The following is a 20,715-nucleotide window of genomic DNA, read 5'->3' on the forward strand; positions in this document are numbered from 1 at the left end:
TTAAGATCATAGTGAAAATCTAACACTGCACAAATGATCAAATATGGAAACGAAAATGTGCCATATATACAATAATGAATGTGTGATTTACTGTACAGGCCTGACAATAATGAAACACCAATCCATCTCAATGCATTTCTCTTTGTGGGTGCATCTCTAGATTTATTTTGATTGTATGTCACATTCATATCCTATGTTCCCATTCCGTTAGCACAGTTGATATTTTTTCTTCTTTTTCAAATCATTAATACGGCTGGATTATTGATCTCCATTCTATAGCAGGAAATTCATTTCAATATCCACAGTACTAGTACCGTTACACTCACTCTCACTGTTTATTACAGTGCAAACATGGAGCATAACTCTCAAACAATGCTCAGATAATTGAAAATTAAATAAACTTGGCAGAACTTAACCTAAAAAGAAATCCCCACCGTTTGGCCAAAAGCTGGTTTCATTTCTCTGCTACTGTGCCCAACACCCACATATTATTCACAATCATATTAGGTAATGAGGAAACAAAAATGTAAAAGGCAGAACCGAAGAGCGAGAGAAGGGAAGGCCTGGAGTGAAGCAGGTGTTAAAGGAATGAGGTGGGAATTTCTGTATTTAATCAAGCCCCAGTGTGTGTGTGTGTGTGTGTGTGTGTGTGTGCGTGCGTGCGTGTGCGCACGTGCGTGTCTTAATTTCTCCCTGTCACAATAGTGGCGAGAAGGGTCCTGTGAGGCTAAGATATGTCCTCCCACATGCCTGAAGGAGAAATCTACTCACTGAAGGCACACATGTTGGGAGTCACCATGGGAAATAACCATATCATACCAATTGGAGCTTGTCGTGCTATTGATCAGGAACTCCTTCCTTGTTCAGCTCATATAGTCTGAGCACTAAAGCCTAAAACACACTGTGATAATCTGTAAAATGTAGCTCTGGTAAAGCATTCAAAATACCCACGAAAAACACAAGGAACATAACAGACTTATTAGGCAATTGTGGTACTCTCAAAACTGTTAATTTTATTTAAATTAGCCCAAGGTAATTTTCTTGAATTTAAGGGCTTCATTTTTTCCATTTCATTTTCATTTAACTTTTATTTATCCTCGAGAGACCAATTGAGGGGTGACCCTCATTTTCAATGACGTCGAGTTCAAACAAATTCAAAGGAAAAACAACAATACATAAACAATATTCAACGCAAATACATCAAATACACAACAACAGGTGAAGAGAAAAACAATTGAAACATTTACACAGTGGTGAAGATTAAGTGGCAGCAATTAAAATTAGATGGGTGAAAGTACAATATAGCCTAATTAAAACAGTTACAGGTAGAGTTTGGCAGATTTAAGATAGTTTGCTTAAATTGGTTAAAGGATATGAAGTTATTTAGTTTAATTTGTTATAAATGTATGAGACCAGTACATTCATTTATTCGCCACATTCAATGTGAGAGGAACTTAAAATGTAAGCAGCACCCAGGTGGAACTGTTGACACTATAGTAGTTGCGCTACGGGTTGTTGTCATTGGGGAGCACTTCCGCCCGCATCCTCAGATGCAACTTGGATGACAAACTAACCAGCCGTGTCTTCATTGCTTCTCACCTTTTCTGTATATTACAAGTCAGTAGTTGGTATAAAATGTCAACCTTCTAAAGCCTTGCTTTATATGTATAACTGTTGAAGAAGTTTGGGTCATGTTTTTGAGTGTTTTAGCAAACTTGAGAGACTTTAAAATACTGCCGTTGAGAACAAAGGGAGAGAAAAGACCGTAAGGTCCGAAAGCTCCGGCTCCACCGATTATGGGTTTATTATCGCCCTGTTTAATGTCTAACAGGCGTGCCACTTGATTTAAGGTTTATTGTCAACTTTCTAAAGCCTTGCTTTATATGTATAACTTTTGAATAAGCTAAGCCTTGCTTTATATGGGTAACTGTGGAATAAGCTCGGGTCATGTTTTGAGTGTTTTTAGCGAACTTAAGAGAAAATACTGTAAGGCGCGTAGCTTCCTGCTCCGCCGAATATGGGTTTATTATTCGCCCTGCGTAATGTCTTGCAGGCGTGCCGCTTGATGTAAGGGTTATTGTGTGTATTTTGCACTGTGTTATTTTGATGTGTGTTCTCCCGCACACTGCAGCTTAAAGGGGAATTTGAGTAAATGTTAAAGGTTCATGGCTACAGTTTTACAAGTTATGAAGAATGTATGATGTTTATATTAATGCATACTGTTTAAAGATAAGAGTGCAACTGTTACATCCAGAGTCACAACTGGGTTTACCTTGTATTGAAAACATTTAGCTTTCTCTGAGTGATACTTTGTGTATGTTTAAGTGTGTGTGAATCTAGAATAATTGCAACTTACATGTTGCATTCAAGTACAGTAGATAAATGCTGTAATTTGCACTGTATTATTACTGATGCCTTAACTCACTTATACAGGTGAATTAGAATTAGAATAGGATGTATGTGGACTAGATAATGTAATGCACTTATACAGTTGAAGACTGGACAAGAGAGACTCAGGAGAAATGTATTGTATTTTATTTGTGAATTTGAATATAGATGCAACATGCAGACATCTTTATTGCTACGTGGCACCCCAATCCTGGGACCCGTAACACAATGTTAGCGCCTAATACATGTAAAGTACAGCACTCAAAAGGTACAATATAGAATTGTATTACTGTGATCAATATGACTTTCATTCAAAATGCAATAAAATAAATACATTAAATCATACTATAAACCCACACAACCAAGCAAAAACAAAGCCAGATATGGACTGTCCGTAGGGCTCCATACACAGATGATGACATATGGAGCATACACTAAGTTTCCCTGATCAATGAATCATTGAACGACACACACACACACACACACACACACGTTAGATAAATATGTGTACAAAGTGCCACGGACAAAAGCCAGGTGATTCATCACTAGCAGAGAAGAGCATGACCTCCAAAGCCTTTTTAAGTGACCTATCACCTCTTCAACATGACCTTCCCAAAGGGTCACCTCCGATTTATCAAACAACATAATGAGCATTACAAGCACCATCGCTCACTGATGTACAGCTCTCTCTCCCAGGATAAAGCATCATGTGTTTTGTAGGCCACATAAAACACCGCCACCTTGTCAGCTTCTTACAGAGACCTCCCATGTCAACATATTCTACTATTACAGATGACAGCTGACATTGTCTCTAAATCAGGCACTCCGGCCCATGCTGCTTCACTCTTTTATCTTTCCCTTTTCACCTCTGTCTTCAATTCCCCGTTGTTGTCCTTGTCACATATTGTACCACACACAGACATACTGTTCCAGTCAGTCACTGGTCTCTAATAGGAAATTGTTTGGCGGAGTGATCTAGCCGCCCGTGGCTCTTAACACATTGCTGTGGGACTTGAGTCATCTTGCTGGTGAAACACAAATCTTCCCTCAGCCTTATTGACAGAGTAACAAAGCTGCAACGGTACTTTTGACATCTGTTGTAATTAACAGCCCGAAGGTTTTATATTGTCAGACTGAGATGGCAGTGCTGTGTCAATCACAGAGTTGTTTTCTTAATAATTTGGGGATTAAAGGCCTTTCTATATGATATTTACGATCCTATAATGTACATTTTGTTTAGCTGAAGCTGGTATGCTTTTTTACTGTGTTACTGATTTAGCCTTCATCCATTTCCTAATAGGATGAATAGCTGTTTTCCTGTGGCTACAGCTCTGTGGTAACAAACCATCAACTAACCCAAGCTAGCACTATGCAGGAAGGGGTCACAATATCCCAAAGTGACTTAAACGGAAGAACACAACGCATTGTTGCGAGGTGTGTCCACTTAGCAACACAATATACTGCAAACAAATTGATACACTCATGAGATATTTCATGCAAAAAGAAAAATGGCATGAATAACTAAGTCTGGAATCATTATTCAAGTATCCTACGGGTACCGTCTTTTGAAATGTAAAGCCCCTTCCATCCTTTCCAGCTGTTCAATTCGAGTGTCAGTGCCATCGTCGTCTCTTAATAAGACATCTGCGTTTCCTTGGGAGGTGTAAGAATCGCGTGACAAGTCCATCAAACCCCCCCACTGAGGGACTTAGCACCCCTTCATTCCCTTAAAGCGCACACAACATGGAGACTGATTCACCATAAGGAGAAAAAAAATGGTTAACATGAAACACTGGTAATCCTATGGTCCCATAGTGGGCTGATATACACACTGTGCTAACATCTTCTTTCTCCGTTTTTCCAGTCAGTCTCAACTGTAAATACTCCAATAGGTTTCAGAGAGGTGGTGTTTTTACAATGATTTCGGCTCATACATATTCCATAGACGTTTTACTTTTTTTCCTGCTTTTTACCTTCATCTCACATTCCTATAGAAGTTGGAATGGCCAACATGAAGTCCTCCAATATGAATAAGTATTTTGTTCAAGCCCCTCAACCAAATTGTAACTCAATCCCTTAACAAACTGCAGAATACAGTATAACTTGGTATTTAACAAGGGAAACCCAGATACTTCCAACATACCACAATGAAAGGTCCTCTTTTTACCTTCAATCCAATATTAACTTGGACTCTTTAAGGCTTAAAGATCCACAATCTGGGATAAGCAAAAAGGCCGGAGGGCTGGAGCCCAGCGGGGTGCCTTAAGAGCCCAGTCGTCTGAACAGATAAAAGGCCAGAGTTGTTTGTGATTGCTGTTAAAGAAGATGTTATATGAGAGCAGCTACGATGTGATCCACACACATCTCTAGAGTAACACCACCATTTTCCTGCTGTCAGTTTTTAAATTTAGAATTGGCAATAGTTCAGACAAGAAAAAAGCTAAACCCTAATCATAGCTGTAAACATGTTTTTTGGGGGGGATTTATAAACATGTCCACATTCATGCATCATTATATGTAAATCACTCGGTCAAATTGAGTTGATGTTTGCCCTGTCTCCATATTACAGACACATTGTGTTGTTGTTTTTTGTCATTATATTTATCCATAGGTGGCTGATCAGCTTTTGTAGCTTATTTCGGGTTCCCCATTCCATCCGTCTTTCATTGCCAATTGTACCATGAAATTGTTTCTCAATTATATGATGACATGTGAATAAATTAAACTAAACCAAACCAATAGTGGTACATACAAGCTTATACATAGCTTAGATAGAAAACCAGAGTAAAGGTATGTTTAAAAAGTTCCAGTTCAGATGGTGGAAGAAGGTTGTTGGCTCAGGCCTTTAGTCCCATACTGTGAGCAGGTCCGATACAAACGCACAAACGCACGCGCGAGCACACACACGCACACGGATACCAGAGCCCCATACTGTGCTGAGCCTTGGATTCAAACCCACTTTCTAGAGCAGATGTGACAGGTTGTTTGTGAGAGGAATTCAGCTACCCAAGCACACAGGCATGTGCAGACCCACACACTGTATGTTAACATCAAAATGAATGCACACGTGAAGAAAAAAAATAGAATAACTTGCTTAATAGCAAAAATCTAAGAAGCCTAGAGATGCTGAGACTGGCCTGTCTGATATAATCATAACAACAGGACCTATGATAATCTCCACTGACTGCATGTCAGGGGGAAGTGAAAGAGAGTGTGTGTGTGGGGGAGGGGGGGTATATTTGAAATTAGTATGAATAATACTAGTATGGCTAAACTAATAGCACATCTATAATGTTCAACTGTGTGTGTGCACTTTTCAAGACCCACCAACACAAAAGTGTCAACACTCTTATCTTGGGCCTTTATTATTTGTACCTTACTTGCTGTGAATAATTTGTGAGCATTTTAAGGTGAGGGTCTCATGTGAAATTGCAATTGTCTCCCTGCAGTTATGCAAACCGAATAAAAATTCCCAGTACTACTGCTGTTATATCCAAAGACCATATTAATGTTATGTCCCAAAGGAGACCAGATAATAGCATAACAACCTCTGACTTGACATTCCATTACTAATAATGCTCTGTCTTTTAAACCCGATAGAAGCTGATAAGCGTCCAGTCCTTTAGGAACAGGGATTAAGCCATCATTAGCCTTTCATCACATTAAATTCATCCCTTCAGATGCCTGATAAACCAGCTTTAAAAAGGTAAGACTGTTACTTCACTTTCAGCATTCCTCACACAAAATTGAGTGAGACCATGTGTTGTTGTAGTTGAATGGTCTTATGTTAAGTAAAGACAAAAATACAAAAATCTAGCCCGACAGCAGGACAATTATTTTAAAAGGATATGTCCGTTGGGTTTAGAACACTAGGTTGTGACCTGGTTATTACTAAAAGTCCAGTAAACAGGTTAATGGTAATGTGAGTTACCAGCTTACCTTTGAGAGATTGGGTTAAACAGATAAGCCAGATAACTCTCAGCAAAGTGGTAAGGTGAATTACCCAGGAAAAGTTTCTGTCAGGCCTATCTGAATCTTCCGCAGTTAATAAGGCTTTTATTGAACACCTTTACTTTTGTTAAAAATAAGTTGTAAACATTTTTTATTTAAAAACAAACAGAAAAGGCAGCAACTCATGAAATACCGACTTGAGATTGAGACAGGGGACATTTGTATGCAGCACAGAACTGTGCCTCAAGGTCTCAGGGGTCTTTACAATGAATAAATCACAGATCTGACAAAGTTCTATTGGTGACAACAATGGGAAAGATTGCTTGTTTTGACTACTCACATCATATCCAATCACATGCAACCTTAAGGCATTTCACCTTACCATCATGGGAACGTGACCAAAATACGACAAGGCAAGAGTAAATTACATGGAAGAACAGAGCCATTGTAATTATCTGCTGCATGAAGTCTGTTTTACCTTTGTGCATGCCGTTTAATCTACAAAGAAGTGAAGTCGGTAAGTCTGCTCAACAGTAAATTGTAAGACTTTAGTGTGTGTGTGTGTGTGTGTGTGTGTGTGCGTGCGTGCGTGCGTGCGTGCGTGCGTGCGTGCGTGCGTGCGTGCGTGCGTGTGTGTCAGTGTGTTGTTACTGTGAAAACCAGTATGTTAAAAGTGGGAGAAAACATATCTAATCTAATTTAACTACAGTGAAACAGAACACCATGTTAGCAGCAGGGCATAGAAAGGTAAAGTCCAGTCTAACAATGCAGATGAAGACACATGTTGGAAGCAAGGTCATGTATGGGTGAGCCTTGCTGTGTTTCTCCTAGAGCCCTGGGCTCACTGAGGCCAACACATCAGGATGTCTGAACCTGGCTACACTCTTTACCTCCCTCTACTCGGTCTACGTTTTTGATTTTCCCTCTGTGTCTGTCAGTCTATCTCTCTCCCTCTCTGACTATTTGTGTGTCTGCTGTGTGTACCCCAAAATGTAGGCTAATGCCCTGCAGAACTGACAGATTAAATGCCAATCCCTGGGTTTGTACCAAAAACCAGCCTCGGGCAGCGAGGGAGTGTGTGTGTGTGTGTATGTGTTTATGTCAGTGTGTGTCTCAAAGCCAGCTACAAATCCATGCATGTGTGTGTCTGCTGGACTGGGTGAGCAGACATAAAACAACTGCCCTAAGAAAACAACTCTAAAAGGTCACTGCAGATTTCAGATTGTTTATACCTCGCTGTCATGTTCTGATGAAAAAGGAAAAATTGCCTGGCCTTAATGCCACTCACTTTCAGTGTCAGTTCATTTAAAGCAACATGTTGTAGGCCAAAGAAAAACAGCCCTGTGCATTATAGGCTGTGTAAAAAGATAACCTGACTCCAGAGCAATGTAAGACGTTTTGTTTGATTCCTAGAAGAACAAACTAGACCTGTATGTGCTTGTGAGGGTGAGCAGCGTTTTGTCATCTGTTAAATTGCAGCCCCAACTCTCTGGATAGGAGGTTTTGGAAAGAGCTGGTCATAATAGGATGTCAGAATACCTTATGAACATTTGGTTTAAGGTTAGCCTGGCATTCCCAGACCTGTGACGTGCATGCGACGTCGAAGCCGTGATAGTAAACATCAAATATGGCTGCGGATATGTTGTGTGAGTTTGAGACTGCTTTGGCCTCGACCCTTAACGATTTGGAAGACGGCACTCAAATCTTTCATTAGCAAGTAAGTGGAATGTTCTATTTTGCCGACCGACAACGGCAAACGTTTAATTTAACAGTTTAACAGCTGTTCGCTAAACGAAAGGGGCTTACGTCGCCTTGTGCATCGCTCTGATTGGTTGTAGTGCTATCCAACTGCGTGCAGTGGCATTTGAAATGCACGAGTAGGAGCCGCCCCTTGAGTTGGAAATTACTAATGATCGTGGCCAGACCCTCTATCGTTCAAGATATCAGGGTCTGGATTTCCAGGCTAGTTTAAGGTCAGATTTTCACTTTAATTTTTTTTTGCAAAGCATGACCTTTTTAACTGGTGTGAATGTGCTGTCAGAAATCAATGACGTAAAATAAGTTGCCCAACATTAGTGAGCATCTTTCTAGTCAATATATGCAGCCATGGGCTATAATGCATATTGAATGACCACTTGTAACTCCACTTTGAATATATGGTTTTAACTAAGAGAACACACAATCCGGACCTGTGTGTTAAATCAAAGTATACTGCTGAATAACATTAGCAATGTATTACTAAAACTAAGTGAAATGTAATCATCTACAACATTGGTACCGTATTTTCCGCACTATAAACCGCACTGGACTATAAGCCGCAGGTGTTATAATGTTTAATTACTGTAAGAGTTCGTGCACAGAGGGGATTGTCGTGAAAGAGATGGCTGCTTGAGGAAGCTCCCATTTATTAACATTTCAACAAACAAGTTGCATATTTGCATAACGTACGTAAGTGTTACCATTTAGTGCAATAGTAGCTACTAGGGATGGGCACGAGTGTTTTCGCTACTCGTGTGATCGCTTGCATTCCTTGAGGATCAATCGATACCTCGTTAAACTTTTTTCTATTTTTAGAACGCAACGCATCTGTCTACAGAACAACGGTTGACCGCAATTAGGGCTGGCCCGAATTATTCAAATACTCGTTCGGCAAATTAGTATTCGGAGCTTAAATTAGTATTCGGAGCTCTATTTTTTTTTTTTTTTTTTTAAATATATTTTTTTTTTCAATTTTTTTTTTGCAAGAAGCTAGTACTGCAATATAATGTCATCAAATAATTTTATATTTGGATATAAAAGTTAGTAATATTGTAGTAGTAGTAGTAGTAGTATTGCTCATTTAGGAGGATATTACATCACTAAGTGTCATAGCGCATCCATTACTTCACCTCCAAGCGCGTAAATCTTCAACAAAATATGCAGATACTATCAAAATCGGTTACAGGGAGTATATAGGGATTATTAACGTTTTTTTTTTATTATTATTATTTTTTTATTTTGTTTTTGATGGTGTGTTTTTCTGGAACGAATATTCGCTCGGAAAAACCAACGAATATTCGAAGCCTGAAAAATGGCATTCGGGCCAGCCCTAACCGCAATGAAGCGCTCAATGCTTAAGTCAAACAGTCACAGTTGCCATATGATATTAAAGCTCACATATTATGCACTTTGCTGTCAATTTTATATGGTCTAAGTAGTCCCTAATACTTATTTTTTTAGATGTTTGCTGAAAAACCCGTTCAGATCATTTATTGTAGCAAGAACAGTTTGACATGACCTGACATGATTAAAACCAGTGAAAACAGTAGCTTCAATGTTTGATTTCTACTTCCCATCCTGTCATGTTAAAAACGAGTAATTTTCAGACTGCTGTGAGGAATATAAACAGCGTGTTATGAGCAAAACTTGGTGCTACAACCGAAGCTACATGGGCGCCAACGCTAAAAATAAGACTCAGACGATAAAATAAACTAAAAATACCACTAAAATCAGTGAAAAGAATATCTTCAAAGTTGACTTCCACACTATTAAGTTCCAATCCTTTGTCCTGTTAAAAACGAGGCATTTCCAGACTCGTGTGGGTAATATAATTATGTTTTTATGAGCAAAAGCTGAATGCTTGTCTAGAAGCTAGCTCGGAAGCTACCGGCTAAAAATACCACACAAATCAGTGAAAAAAATATCTTCAAAGTTGACTTCCACACTATAAAGTTCCAATCCTTTGTCCTGTTAAAAACGAGGCATTTCCAGACTCGTGTGGGTAATAGTATTATGTTTTTATGAGCAAAAGCTGAATGCTTGTCTCGAAGCTAGCTCGGGAGCTACCGGCTAAAAATACCACACAAATCAGTGAAAAAAATATCTTCAAAGTTGACTTCCGCACTATTAAGTTCCAAACCTTTGTCCTGTTAAAAATGAGGCATTTCCAGACTGGTGTGGGTAATAGAATTATGTTTTTATGAGCAAAAGCTGAATGCTTGTCCCAAAGCTAAATAGCTATACACCAGTCAGGCAAAAATACCAATAAAAACATTTCTTTTAGTTTCACTATTTGAAAAAACCCACAAGTAGCTTCCTATCCGCTGTGTTATTAAAAACGAGGCATAGACTGCTGTGGTTAAGATAAATTAGTGGAGTATGAGCAAAAGCATTCTGTGTTGGTGTATGTAACATTCAGGCTGTAGGCTACTATGGGCATCTTGTCGCTTAGCGGGGAAAGCAACATGGCTGTCACTTGGAAAATTTTCCATCGGATCTCGGGGCCGTGGACCAATAAGAAATGGGGGGGTGGGGTTATCATAGACTACTGCTAATGTGGGGGGGAAGCATGGACATATAAAGAAAATATGGGGATGTGGCTGTGCAGTTTATGACGTCATAAACCGCGAGAATTCTGAACGGAGTATATTGGGGGGAGGGGTGGGGGTTTCAGAAAGGGGGAGAGGGAGAAAAGGAGAGATTGTTATTTTCTTTGATATTTTGGCACACCGTGGACCCATGGATATGTTGGAACACATTTAAAAAGTGCATTTAGAATAATATGTGACCTTTAAGGATTTTTTTCCACAAGTTTAAAACACATTTTCCTCACTGAAAGTAATTAAATAGACGGGCCACAATTTAAACCGATCGAGTAGGTCTGCGATGGGGAGAAAAAAAGAGAAAAAAAGCATGGGCTGTAGTCGTAACAAAAAAAAATAGCCTAAGTCACCATTTAAAATAAGAAGGGCAGCAGATAATATAAAATTATTGTCCTACAATTTAAATACATATAAATAACTCACCAAAGCAGATAGTTGTAGGCCTATATCCAACCGCGTAATGCTCACTCTGTGTCCGTGAATAATGACCGCGACTTTCTCATTAACGGAACGTTACACCGGTCGGTTTTTGAATCTTATCCCCATATTCCCTATTGAAGGCGTCTTACCTGTTGATGGCTCGGAGCGAATGTGCCTGAAGTAAGCCTTGCTTCTTCTTTTCTTTCCAAGCGGAGAGCACCTTGCATGCTCACCTGGAGTCTACTCATTACTAACTGAGAGTAACAGGTGTCATCTCCCCTTTTTATACACATAACTTTATCATCTGCTTTGAAATAATTGGACAGTTATATTCCTGAAAATGTTCTGGAGAAGAAAGGAGAGACCGTGTTCAGCTCCGCGGTGCTGTGGAGAACACAGGCTGCGCTGCGGTGGCACGGAGGTGGCAGTTATTTGCAGTTGATGTTTGACACAACGCTCAGTTTATTGCACTTGCATCAAAATATTTAATTGTGTTAAACTTTATTTTATCCGTTTTGTACACGTATATAACATTTTAAAACAGGGGCGGCCGCGGCCCGCCGGCCTACAGGCTACAGACACTATAAAAAATAAACAATTTTCCTCATCCACCAATCGAGTTAATTTGAAACGAGGAGTACTCGAGTACTTGATTACTAACGCCCATCCCCAGTAGCTACAGAACATATACTGTGCTGTGTAATAACAGGGTCGAAAAATGGGGAAAAAGTTGCGGCTTATAGTCCGACAATTACGGTAATATTAATGTCCGTCTTCATGGATTTCTTTGCAGAAAACTGCAATAAGAAAAAAAAAACATTTTAACATTTCTAGAATCAATTCAAGAATGTTTCAAACTTGAGATATCTTCTCAAGGTTTGGAATAATATTTTGTCTTAAATGATCCTTAAAAAGAAGTTATTAATAAATAATAGCGGCAACATGCTGAAATATCAAATTAACTGATATTTCGATTTAATAAAAAAAAAAAGTAAAAAAAAAAATTCTCTTCTTCAGTTTAGTCTTGTGAATTATTATGTAGGCCTCTGTGCAACACTGCGGATTTTTGGCAGCTGTTCTGCAATCAATGGCCCTAAATTTGCAAAGCAACTTCTGCCAAGACAAAACGGAGCCAACAATAGACTGTCCTGTGTAGCCAAGGGCCATAACATATATTCACCACCCAGCCTACACATCTGTTATGCGCACAGCACAGCACAGCACAGCACATACACTCTGGACTTCTTCCAAGAGTTCATTCTGTGTGTTGTGTGTCCCTTTTCAATTAACATTAATGATTTTTTCTTTCTTGTGGTTGACTCATGAATATCAAAATTGCATTCAAATGGATGTAAATATAATGTGGGAATTGGCGTGTTTTGAAAACAGTACAGAACTCAGAGTTGGGTTCTTATTCGTTAAGCATACATTCCCTTGGTCATACAAATTACTAGAGACAGCCAAGTGGAGAAACCCAACACACACACACACACACACACACACACACACACACACACACACACACACACACACACACACACACACACACACACACACACACACACACACACACACACACACACACACACACACACACACACACACACACACACACAACCACAGAGCAGTTTAATTACATGCTGTTGAGCAACTGTTTCTTTAATGTATTCCGGGTTCATTGATATGGGAGTTCTGCAGCATTGAATCACACTATAGATTTTGTCATTTAAAATGCATGTAGAGGCACACCCAAATATCCATACTAATTGACTTTTTAGCATCCAGAAGTTGCCCTATTAGCAGTGTATGCTACTGAGTGACTCCCTGATGTAGAAGTCCTGCTGAAGCAGAAAACAGTAGAGCAGCGAGCACCATCAGTCACCATCACTAAACAACTGGAGGGAATCCCATCTTTCACACTTGTCGAATAAGACCAGAACACAAATGCTTAGGGCAGCGGTTTGGAAAAGGATTGAAATAACCAAATGAATGTTGTAGTAGGCTTTGATATCATCTTAATAATCACAGATTACATCAACATAACAACGCTTGACCCTTGCCCAAATGTCTTTGAGCAAGACACATGTGTCTGGTTTCACTATAGATGAAACCTTAACCAATACAAAACTAATGTGTATTTAGCCAAAAAAAAAATCATACACACAAAAAAGTGCAGACTTAAAAAGGCAACATCAGTTTTCAGCTTTAGACCCAGTCATTATAGGAGGGTTTTTTTACACTCAGGCAAAGAAATATACGCATTATAGCATTTTTCACAAGGGTAACTCTCCACACCACAAACACACAACTCTGTATCCCACAGACTTGGCATGGATGCCAGCTAAGCCCCAGTTCTCCAGAAGTAATAAACGCTCCTTTCACTGCTTCTCTCCAAACCCTGATAGAAGACTGCCGAAAAGCTCCTGTGCTTCCATTCCAAACCCCTCAACTCATTTACTAGGACACTGATTGTTGCTTCTGTGACAATGCATGTTTATGTGTGTGTTGGTTGTACATAAAGTCCCTGATGCAGCAGCCACATGGGACAATTTGTTTTACACACACACACACACACACACACACACACACACACACACACACACACACACACACACACACACACATCAGTACAATGGGACAAAATGACAATACGGTCCATAAGTGTTTTCAACATACTCTGGACCTGACTAATAATGAAAGCTGAGCAAAGAAAACAGCTAAATGCTCCATAGAATCACACACATACATGAGGGCATTCACTGATCAGCCTCAAAACGCTAATCTCTAAAAGAAGATTAATCTATAACCCAAAAATGCCTAGGTATAAAGTTAACACAAATCATTGTTTCAAATTAATCTTTATTTTCCTCCAAGTATCTCTGTCCAGTCTCCTTTAACATTAACTTGGTTTTTGATCAAGTTTAACAGTGTAGCTAAGGACTATTTATTTTTGAAAATAATGTCCAGAACAGCAAACTTCATTCAAGGTCATTAAATAACCCATTAAAGCCACATCCAATAGACAATAACATCCACCTTGTTATATTTTTGATGGGAGGCCTTAAACAGAGTATGTTTGTATAAATTTGAAAAATTACTCTTACTTATTATTTTATCATGCTCTGTGCGCGGCCAAAAACATAAGTGTCCTCGTGTTTTCGCATGATGTCAGATAGTGTTTCCCCTCCATTTGTTTTTGTCACCAACTTAATTTGTTTTAAGATTATTTTTTGGCATTTTCAAGCTTTATTGGATAGTACAGAGTTGAAATAGGTAGACAGAGAGTGAGAGGGGGGATGACATGCAGTAAAGGTCCGGAGCCAATATGATATGCGCTCTATCCACTACACCAACCCTTGTCACCAACTTTATAACGTCTGCTGTAACTCTTGCACATCAAACCTTCTGCTGGTCAACAAAACATGAAATGTTACTCTCCTCAGACAAGGGGTTAAATTAGAAATGTTGAGACTGTAGTGGATTAAAAGAAACCAAAAAATTGAGAAAATATCTTTTGCTACCTCAGCCTGTACAGTGTGTGATTATATGTGCCTGTGTTTGGCGTACCAGGAGGTGCAGGCATAACGGCCAGCGTGTGACTGAGCGCGAGACAGCCCCGCGTGTGCCTGCATCCTTCTCTATTTTTTTTCCCCGGTGATCATATGAAGAGAAGCCAAGGAAAAATGAAGGCATTGAAAAAAGACTTAAGTGGGCATTTAGATTCTCTCTGATCCTGTACCCCATAATTTTGTGTCTCCATCATCAGTGCATAAAAAACAAATATGTGAGTGTGTGTGTGTGTGTGTGTGCGCCTCCCAATGAATGGAGCATTAATTGCATTAGCATTACAGCTGGGTGATTTCCAGTCAAAGAAAAAACTTGAACATCAACAAGGAAGTGTGTTATTATTTTGTGCATTTCAATTGAAAAATGTACGGAAAGAGAGTGAAAGAGAAAGGGAACATGAGGAGACGACTGAAGCAGAAGGACAGGAAAATTGCACTGATCAAATTGGCAAAGTGAAATTGTTCACTCTTGAAAAACTGGAAAATTGCCTTCTGATAAGTTGCTCCATTCTTATGATTCAGACATTCCAAAATGTGACAGATGATAAAATGCTGCTTTAAAGAACAAACTAACCTAAAAGCCTGCAATTTGTCCAATTAAATATGTCAGACACCTGTCCTGTTGCAGTTTGGATGTTATTGAAGCGAGAGGGACGAAAATATGTGTGTGTGTGTGTGTGTGTGTGTGTGTGTGTGTGGTGTGTGGTGTGTGGTGTGTGTGTGTGTGTGTGTGTGTGTGTGTGTGTGTGTGTGTGTGTGTGTGTGTGTGTGTGTGTGTGTGTCTGAGGTGTCCACATGGAAAGAAACCTCTTAGGAGCTGTGACCATGGAACTAAATGTGCTTTGGTATGTTTTGCTAGAGGCCCAAACAATCACACAGAGAAAGGTGCAGTCCACATTCACTGTGGATAAATAGTGTAGGGCTGAAATGATACTTGCCATTATCAATTTATTTGCAGCTTACTTTCTCAATCGTTTCGTCGTTTTGTGTCAAAAGAAATAACAATTTCCCAAAGCCCAAGCTAAAACAGAGTGACCCACCGTCCAAAACACAAAGATAATCAATTTACTGTCAAGATGGGTTTTTTGTGGTTGTAAAGTGATGTTAAAAATTAAAAATAATATATGATAATTAACTTTCTAGCTTATGGCTAACTAATGGTTTCAGTTGTAAAAACTGTGAACTGGGAAATAAATGTTGTTGGTGCTGAAGTAATTTGGGATAATTCAATGCTCCATACAGTCACTCCTGTTCCCTCTCACTAGACTAAAGGCCACACCCACCAGGTGTGGGGATCCCCTTGATGGAAGGAAATTAATCAAAATGCAAAACAGTTTCTATCTTAATTTATCTGTTTATGCAAATTTTGGAGTGTCTCTCTTTCCCTCTCTCCCTGAGAATGGAAACCGACATGTGGCAACAAGCTGGAAGCATGTTACAACATACACAAACACATGTGTGCATAAGAATACATTTTGTAAAGCAAAATGTATAGTAGTTTGTTTTAATCAGTAAACATATTAAAAAAGGAATGTTTTTCATACTTGATTGAGTTTCTGAAGTGGTCCTCTGCAGGGTTTTTCACAGTACAGCTGTTGAGCACCCACAGGTCTGCTTCCGTTGGGTCGTCTACAAAGAGAGAGAAAGTACATTTATTTGTATAATAGCACTTTACAGTACATACAGAAAACCTAAATCTAACAAATCAACACATAAGTTATCTTTGTTATTGAGAACTTAGTTCCCAAAGTGATCCCATCCAACTCCTGGACTGGCAGTGACACAGTCATGTCTGCAGTATATACTGGATTATGAAACAGTTTTTTTAAAGTGTTTCCTGAATGTGCCCCTCATCACTTTGCATGGCATCCTCAGACATGGAGATTTCCTGGCAGTTGGTCACAGATAATATGAAGTCCTGATTACTCTTCTATTTACCTCCATAGTAATCCTGTTAATTTTTCTGTTCAATGACATTATCAAATAGAGCAATGAAGTTCATTCGGGATCCATAAGAAAAGTGTTTCAACATATAAAAGGTCCACTTACAAACTTTTTTTTTACCTTCCAATTTGCATCTTACTGACTTGTATTTATTCATTTGGTACAATTCGTCAAAAAAAGCAGCTTCTAACAAACACCTATTTTTGCAATAATATTTTCCAATTACTAGTCACTTGAACTAAGATGGTATTTTAATTTTTTTATCCTTTTTTATAAATGTTTAATTGACATGTACACACATACATATATACACACACACACACACACGCCCTTGTGACGCTAAGCTTGGCTGCTGCTCAAGACGACGCTGGCAGGCTTTGCACGGCACGGCCAGGAGAGCTGTCACAGACTAGAGAGACACACATACTCGGGGGGATATGGCAAGGCGGTGGTGGGGCGGCTAGAAGCTTGCTCCTTTACGCCACATTGAACCAGATATTTCACTTAGAATCCACTTCCCTGTTGCAGTCAAGCATACACACACCCCACTTGCGCTGTATTGCCTGCATTAGTTAATGTGATATTGCACCCTCAGTACTTTTCTGTAAAACACACACACACACACACACACACACACACACACACACACACACACACACGGTCCCAGGATGTGGAGAAAGGGGATCTTGCCAACCTCACCACACCTTGCCTTGGGTAAACTATCATTCACACACTCGTACTACACACACTTTCTAGGCAAAGAACAAATTGGAAGACGGAACAGCATTCATCAAATGATTCACTATGAGACATAAATACCAATAAGGGTCTGTTCACTATCAATCTTATTTGGAATGATTAATATGTAAAGCGCTCATGCAGAACTTGAGTTAGGAACGTAAAGATGAAGGATTTACTGAAGTGGTAAAAGTTGCATCACTTGTAAAATAATATCAGAGTCTCTTCAATTATTATTTAGTTAAATGTAAAACCTAAAGCTAGTTCACATAGATTGAAATAAGCCTAATAAGATGTAAAATATGTCAAAGAATAAGCAAGTCATAACCTTAAATGTTATGAGACTATGATAAGTAAGTTAGTAAGACTTAATGAAGTGTCATAAAAAGCATAGTAGAGTTGCATGTCTTGTTAAAGAACTAAAATATTGTGAGTCACACTGGTAGGACATGAATCATGTGTTGAGTTTGTTAGGGCCTTTGTGTGCTGTGGAGGAGGAGGGGGGAGAGCGCATCTGGCAAAGGGTGCCCATTATGCCTACCTTTATTTGTCTAGGACACACACACACACACACACACACACACACACACACACACACACACACACACACACACACACACACACACACACACACACACACACACACACACACACACACACACACACACACACACACACACACACACACACACACACACACACACACACACACACACACACACACACACACACACACACACTAGGAGTGGTCTCAGCTGTGGGGTTGCTGTCTCCTCTGTCCCGCGGGAGGTTTTCCAGACCAACAATAACAAGCTTTCCATCAATTTAACACACACACACACACACACACACACACACACACACACACACATACACACACAAAAACACACAGAAACTCACACACACACACACAAACACACACGCTAAACAATCCTTTCTACAGAGTCAGCACAACTTACTGGAGCAGGGGTAAAAACTACAGTAGTACGAAAACAAAGTGTACAATGCTTGGATATTTAGTTGAAAGCTGCTCAAGAGTTTCTGAATTCATTTTTCGTTAATCCATTAATGAAATTATTAATCCTTTCATAGGATAAACATGTTTTTATGTTTGTACTTTTAACTACTTTTTGTCTAAATATCAAACAAGGCAGCCATACACTCTGTCCAAATGCACACTATTCTAAGGATTCTGCTATTTGTATACTGTGTTTCTCTGTCCAGTGGCAGAACACTGACAGTCAAACTGTCACAGATGAAAATGAGAAGATCCTTTACGCTTCACATTGGGTACAACCACATGAGCCCACCGTTGTGTCACCCAGATCCCACATGCTACCAATGAACTGGGGGTCAAAGCCACCGCCAGGAACTGGAATTAATCAGGACAGCTGCTTTGTCTGAAAAGGGCTTTAAGGGCTGTAATCTCATGACAAAACAAAACACTGTACAGATGTCAGAAGCAACTGTCCAACCACAAATAATGTTCACCCTGTCTTAAGTACACTGATAACGGGGGGCGCCTTTAGCTCAGTTGGTAAGGCGTCCCCCTCCCGGGCCGGGCCCAGCAGCAGACCCGGGTTCGATTCCCTCCCGCGGTCGTTCTCTGCATGTCACTCCCCTCTCTGCCCCATTTCACCTCTGTCTCTCTGCACTGTCAATAAAGCATAAAAATGCCAATAAAATACCTTTAAAAAAAAAAGTACACTGATAACAACTTCCACTGATTACAAATTATAAGTCCTATGTACTATATGTATTTGTTTTACTACAAATCAGGAATGTTTCAGCTAGTCCCCTGATTACAGTTTTTTTTCGATCGCTAAACCACAGTAGGCACAACTGTAGCTCAATGTGCAAAACTCTAACTACAGTCTGCACTACCAACAGTCACTGGAGCTGAACAGTTCACATCACCTGCAAAATAGGTTCAGTGCAGCAAATACTATGAACCAGCCTCATTGAGATAACACACACTGTCACTCAGAAGATGCTCAGAGTACAAACACTAGCATCAAACCCCAATACACAAATTACAAACTTTTAATCTTTACAGTTTGAATAATTTGAGTTATTTCACACAAATTACATAACATTTTCTTTGATGAAAGGGTGAACTTATTTCACATGAAATTGTTTATTTTATAACATACCAGTTTTTTTTAGGAAAACAAAAATAAATGAAAATCAGAAGTTTGCGTCAATAGATACACATTTTGTATATTTTATCGAAAATATTTCAAAATGTAGTATTTATCTGTTTAATATTCTATAATTGTAATACAGAAATAAATTCCTGTAATGTTGTCATTTACTGTATGGATGCAACTCTAAGCTGTTTGTTTGCTGGAAAATTTGTATTACAGATGCAACTTTAGATTTTTGCAGATTGGGTGCACTCTCAACCCTGCCTCTCTCAGTGAGAGACCATGATTCACAACAGGGTCTATCAGTGTAGCCCTTACTGTATTTCATCAGACATTACAGTTCTATGTCTTGTAGGTCTTCCTCCACACATCCACACTCTCACTGCCACTCTTCTCCCTCCAACAACCTGTCTTCATTGGTCCATTTCCAAAAAAAAATATATTTTTGACCTTTCCCTTTATACTGTATATATGTTCACTAACAAGTCTAAAACAAGACATCTTAGTGTTTCAGTTGAAATTGCAATCCGCAGTGTTTGAAATGCACTAGACATTCATTCTGTTTTGAATGTGTGGTTTACAGTTGTGGCAGCAGTGTGTTAGCATTTGAAAAAAGTGCTGGAAATCCACAGTGTTGTTGTGCAGGTTGTGGTTAAGCCATGAGATAAGTGTGTAGAGTTTTGAAAATTATGTTTAAGCAATGAAAAACGATCTAGAGTTTGGTCCGAATGAACCGCTGCTCTGCATACTGTTGTTAAGAGTTTTGCAAATGTCGCTCCAGTTGTGCCCACTGTGGTTTAGCAATCGAAAAAAACTGTAAGCTCTGTTGAAAAAGTTATTATTAGGGCAACATACAGTGATGAAGCTGTGGTGCAAAGCCTTCTCTGGATGACCATGTGTTTACAGAGGTGATATTAAAATTGTGCGGGTATTCTGGGTAAATGGATGTATGTATGCTTGTGCAATATTTTCCCACATTTACCGTCACAATTGTTCGCTCAAACATCGAGTGGAAGTGTAAAAGTAGTTAAGTTGTAAGTATTTTCCTCAAAGAGTGTTGTGTAATCTTTTTCTAAGATTATATCTCGTTACAGTTTTTTTGATTGCTAAACCACAGTGGGCACAACTGGAGCGACATGTGCAAAACTCTAACAACACTATGCACCGCAGCGGTTCATATGGACCAAACTGTAGCTTGTT

At 39.3% G+C, this 20,715-nt stretch overlaps 1 protein-coding gene across 1 annotated transcript in view; it reads right to left on the minus strand.

Moving 5' to 3' along the window:
• cdkal1 (CDK5 regulatory subunit associated protein 1-like 1) overlaps positions 1-20,715 on the minus strand; it is a 239,447-nt gene that overhangs the window by 183,460 nt on the left and 35,272 nt on the right. Inside the window, exon 4 of the mRNA XM_080040162.1 lies at positions 16,231-16,315. Coding sequence (XP_079896288.1) covers positions 16,231-16,315 — 85 coding nt within the window. The remainder of the gene's footprint in view (positions 1-16,230; positions 16,316-20,715) is intronic.

This window comes from Ammodytes marinus (genome assembly GCF_949987685.1).
Source record: "Ammodytes marinus genome assembly, chromosome: 13".
Classification (NCBI taxonomy): Eukaryota; Metazoa; Chordata; class Actinopteri; order Uranoscopiformes; family Ammodytidae; genus Ammodytes; species Ammodytes marinus.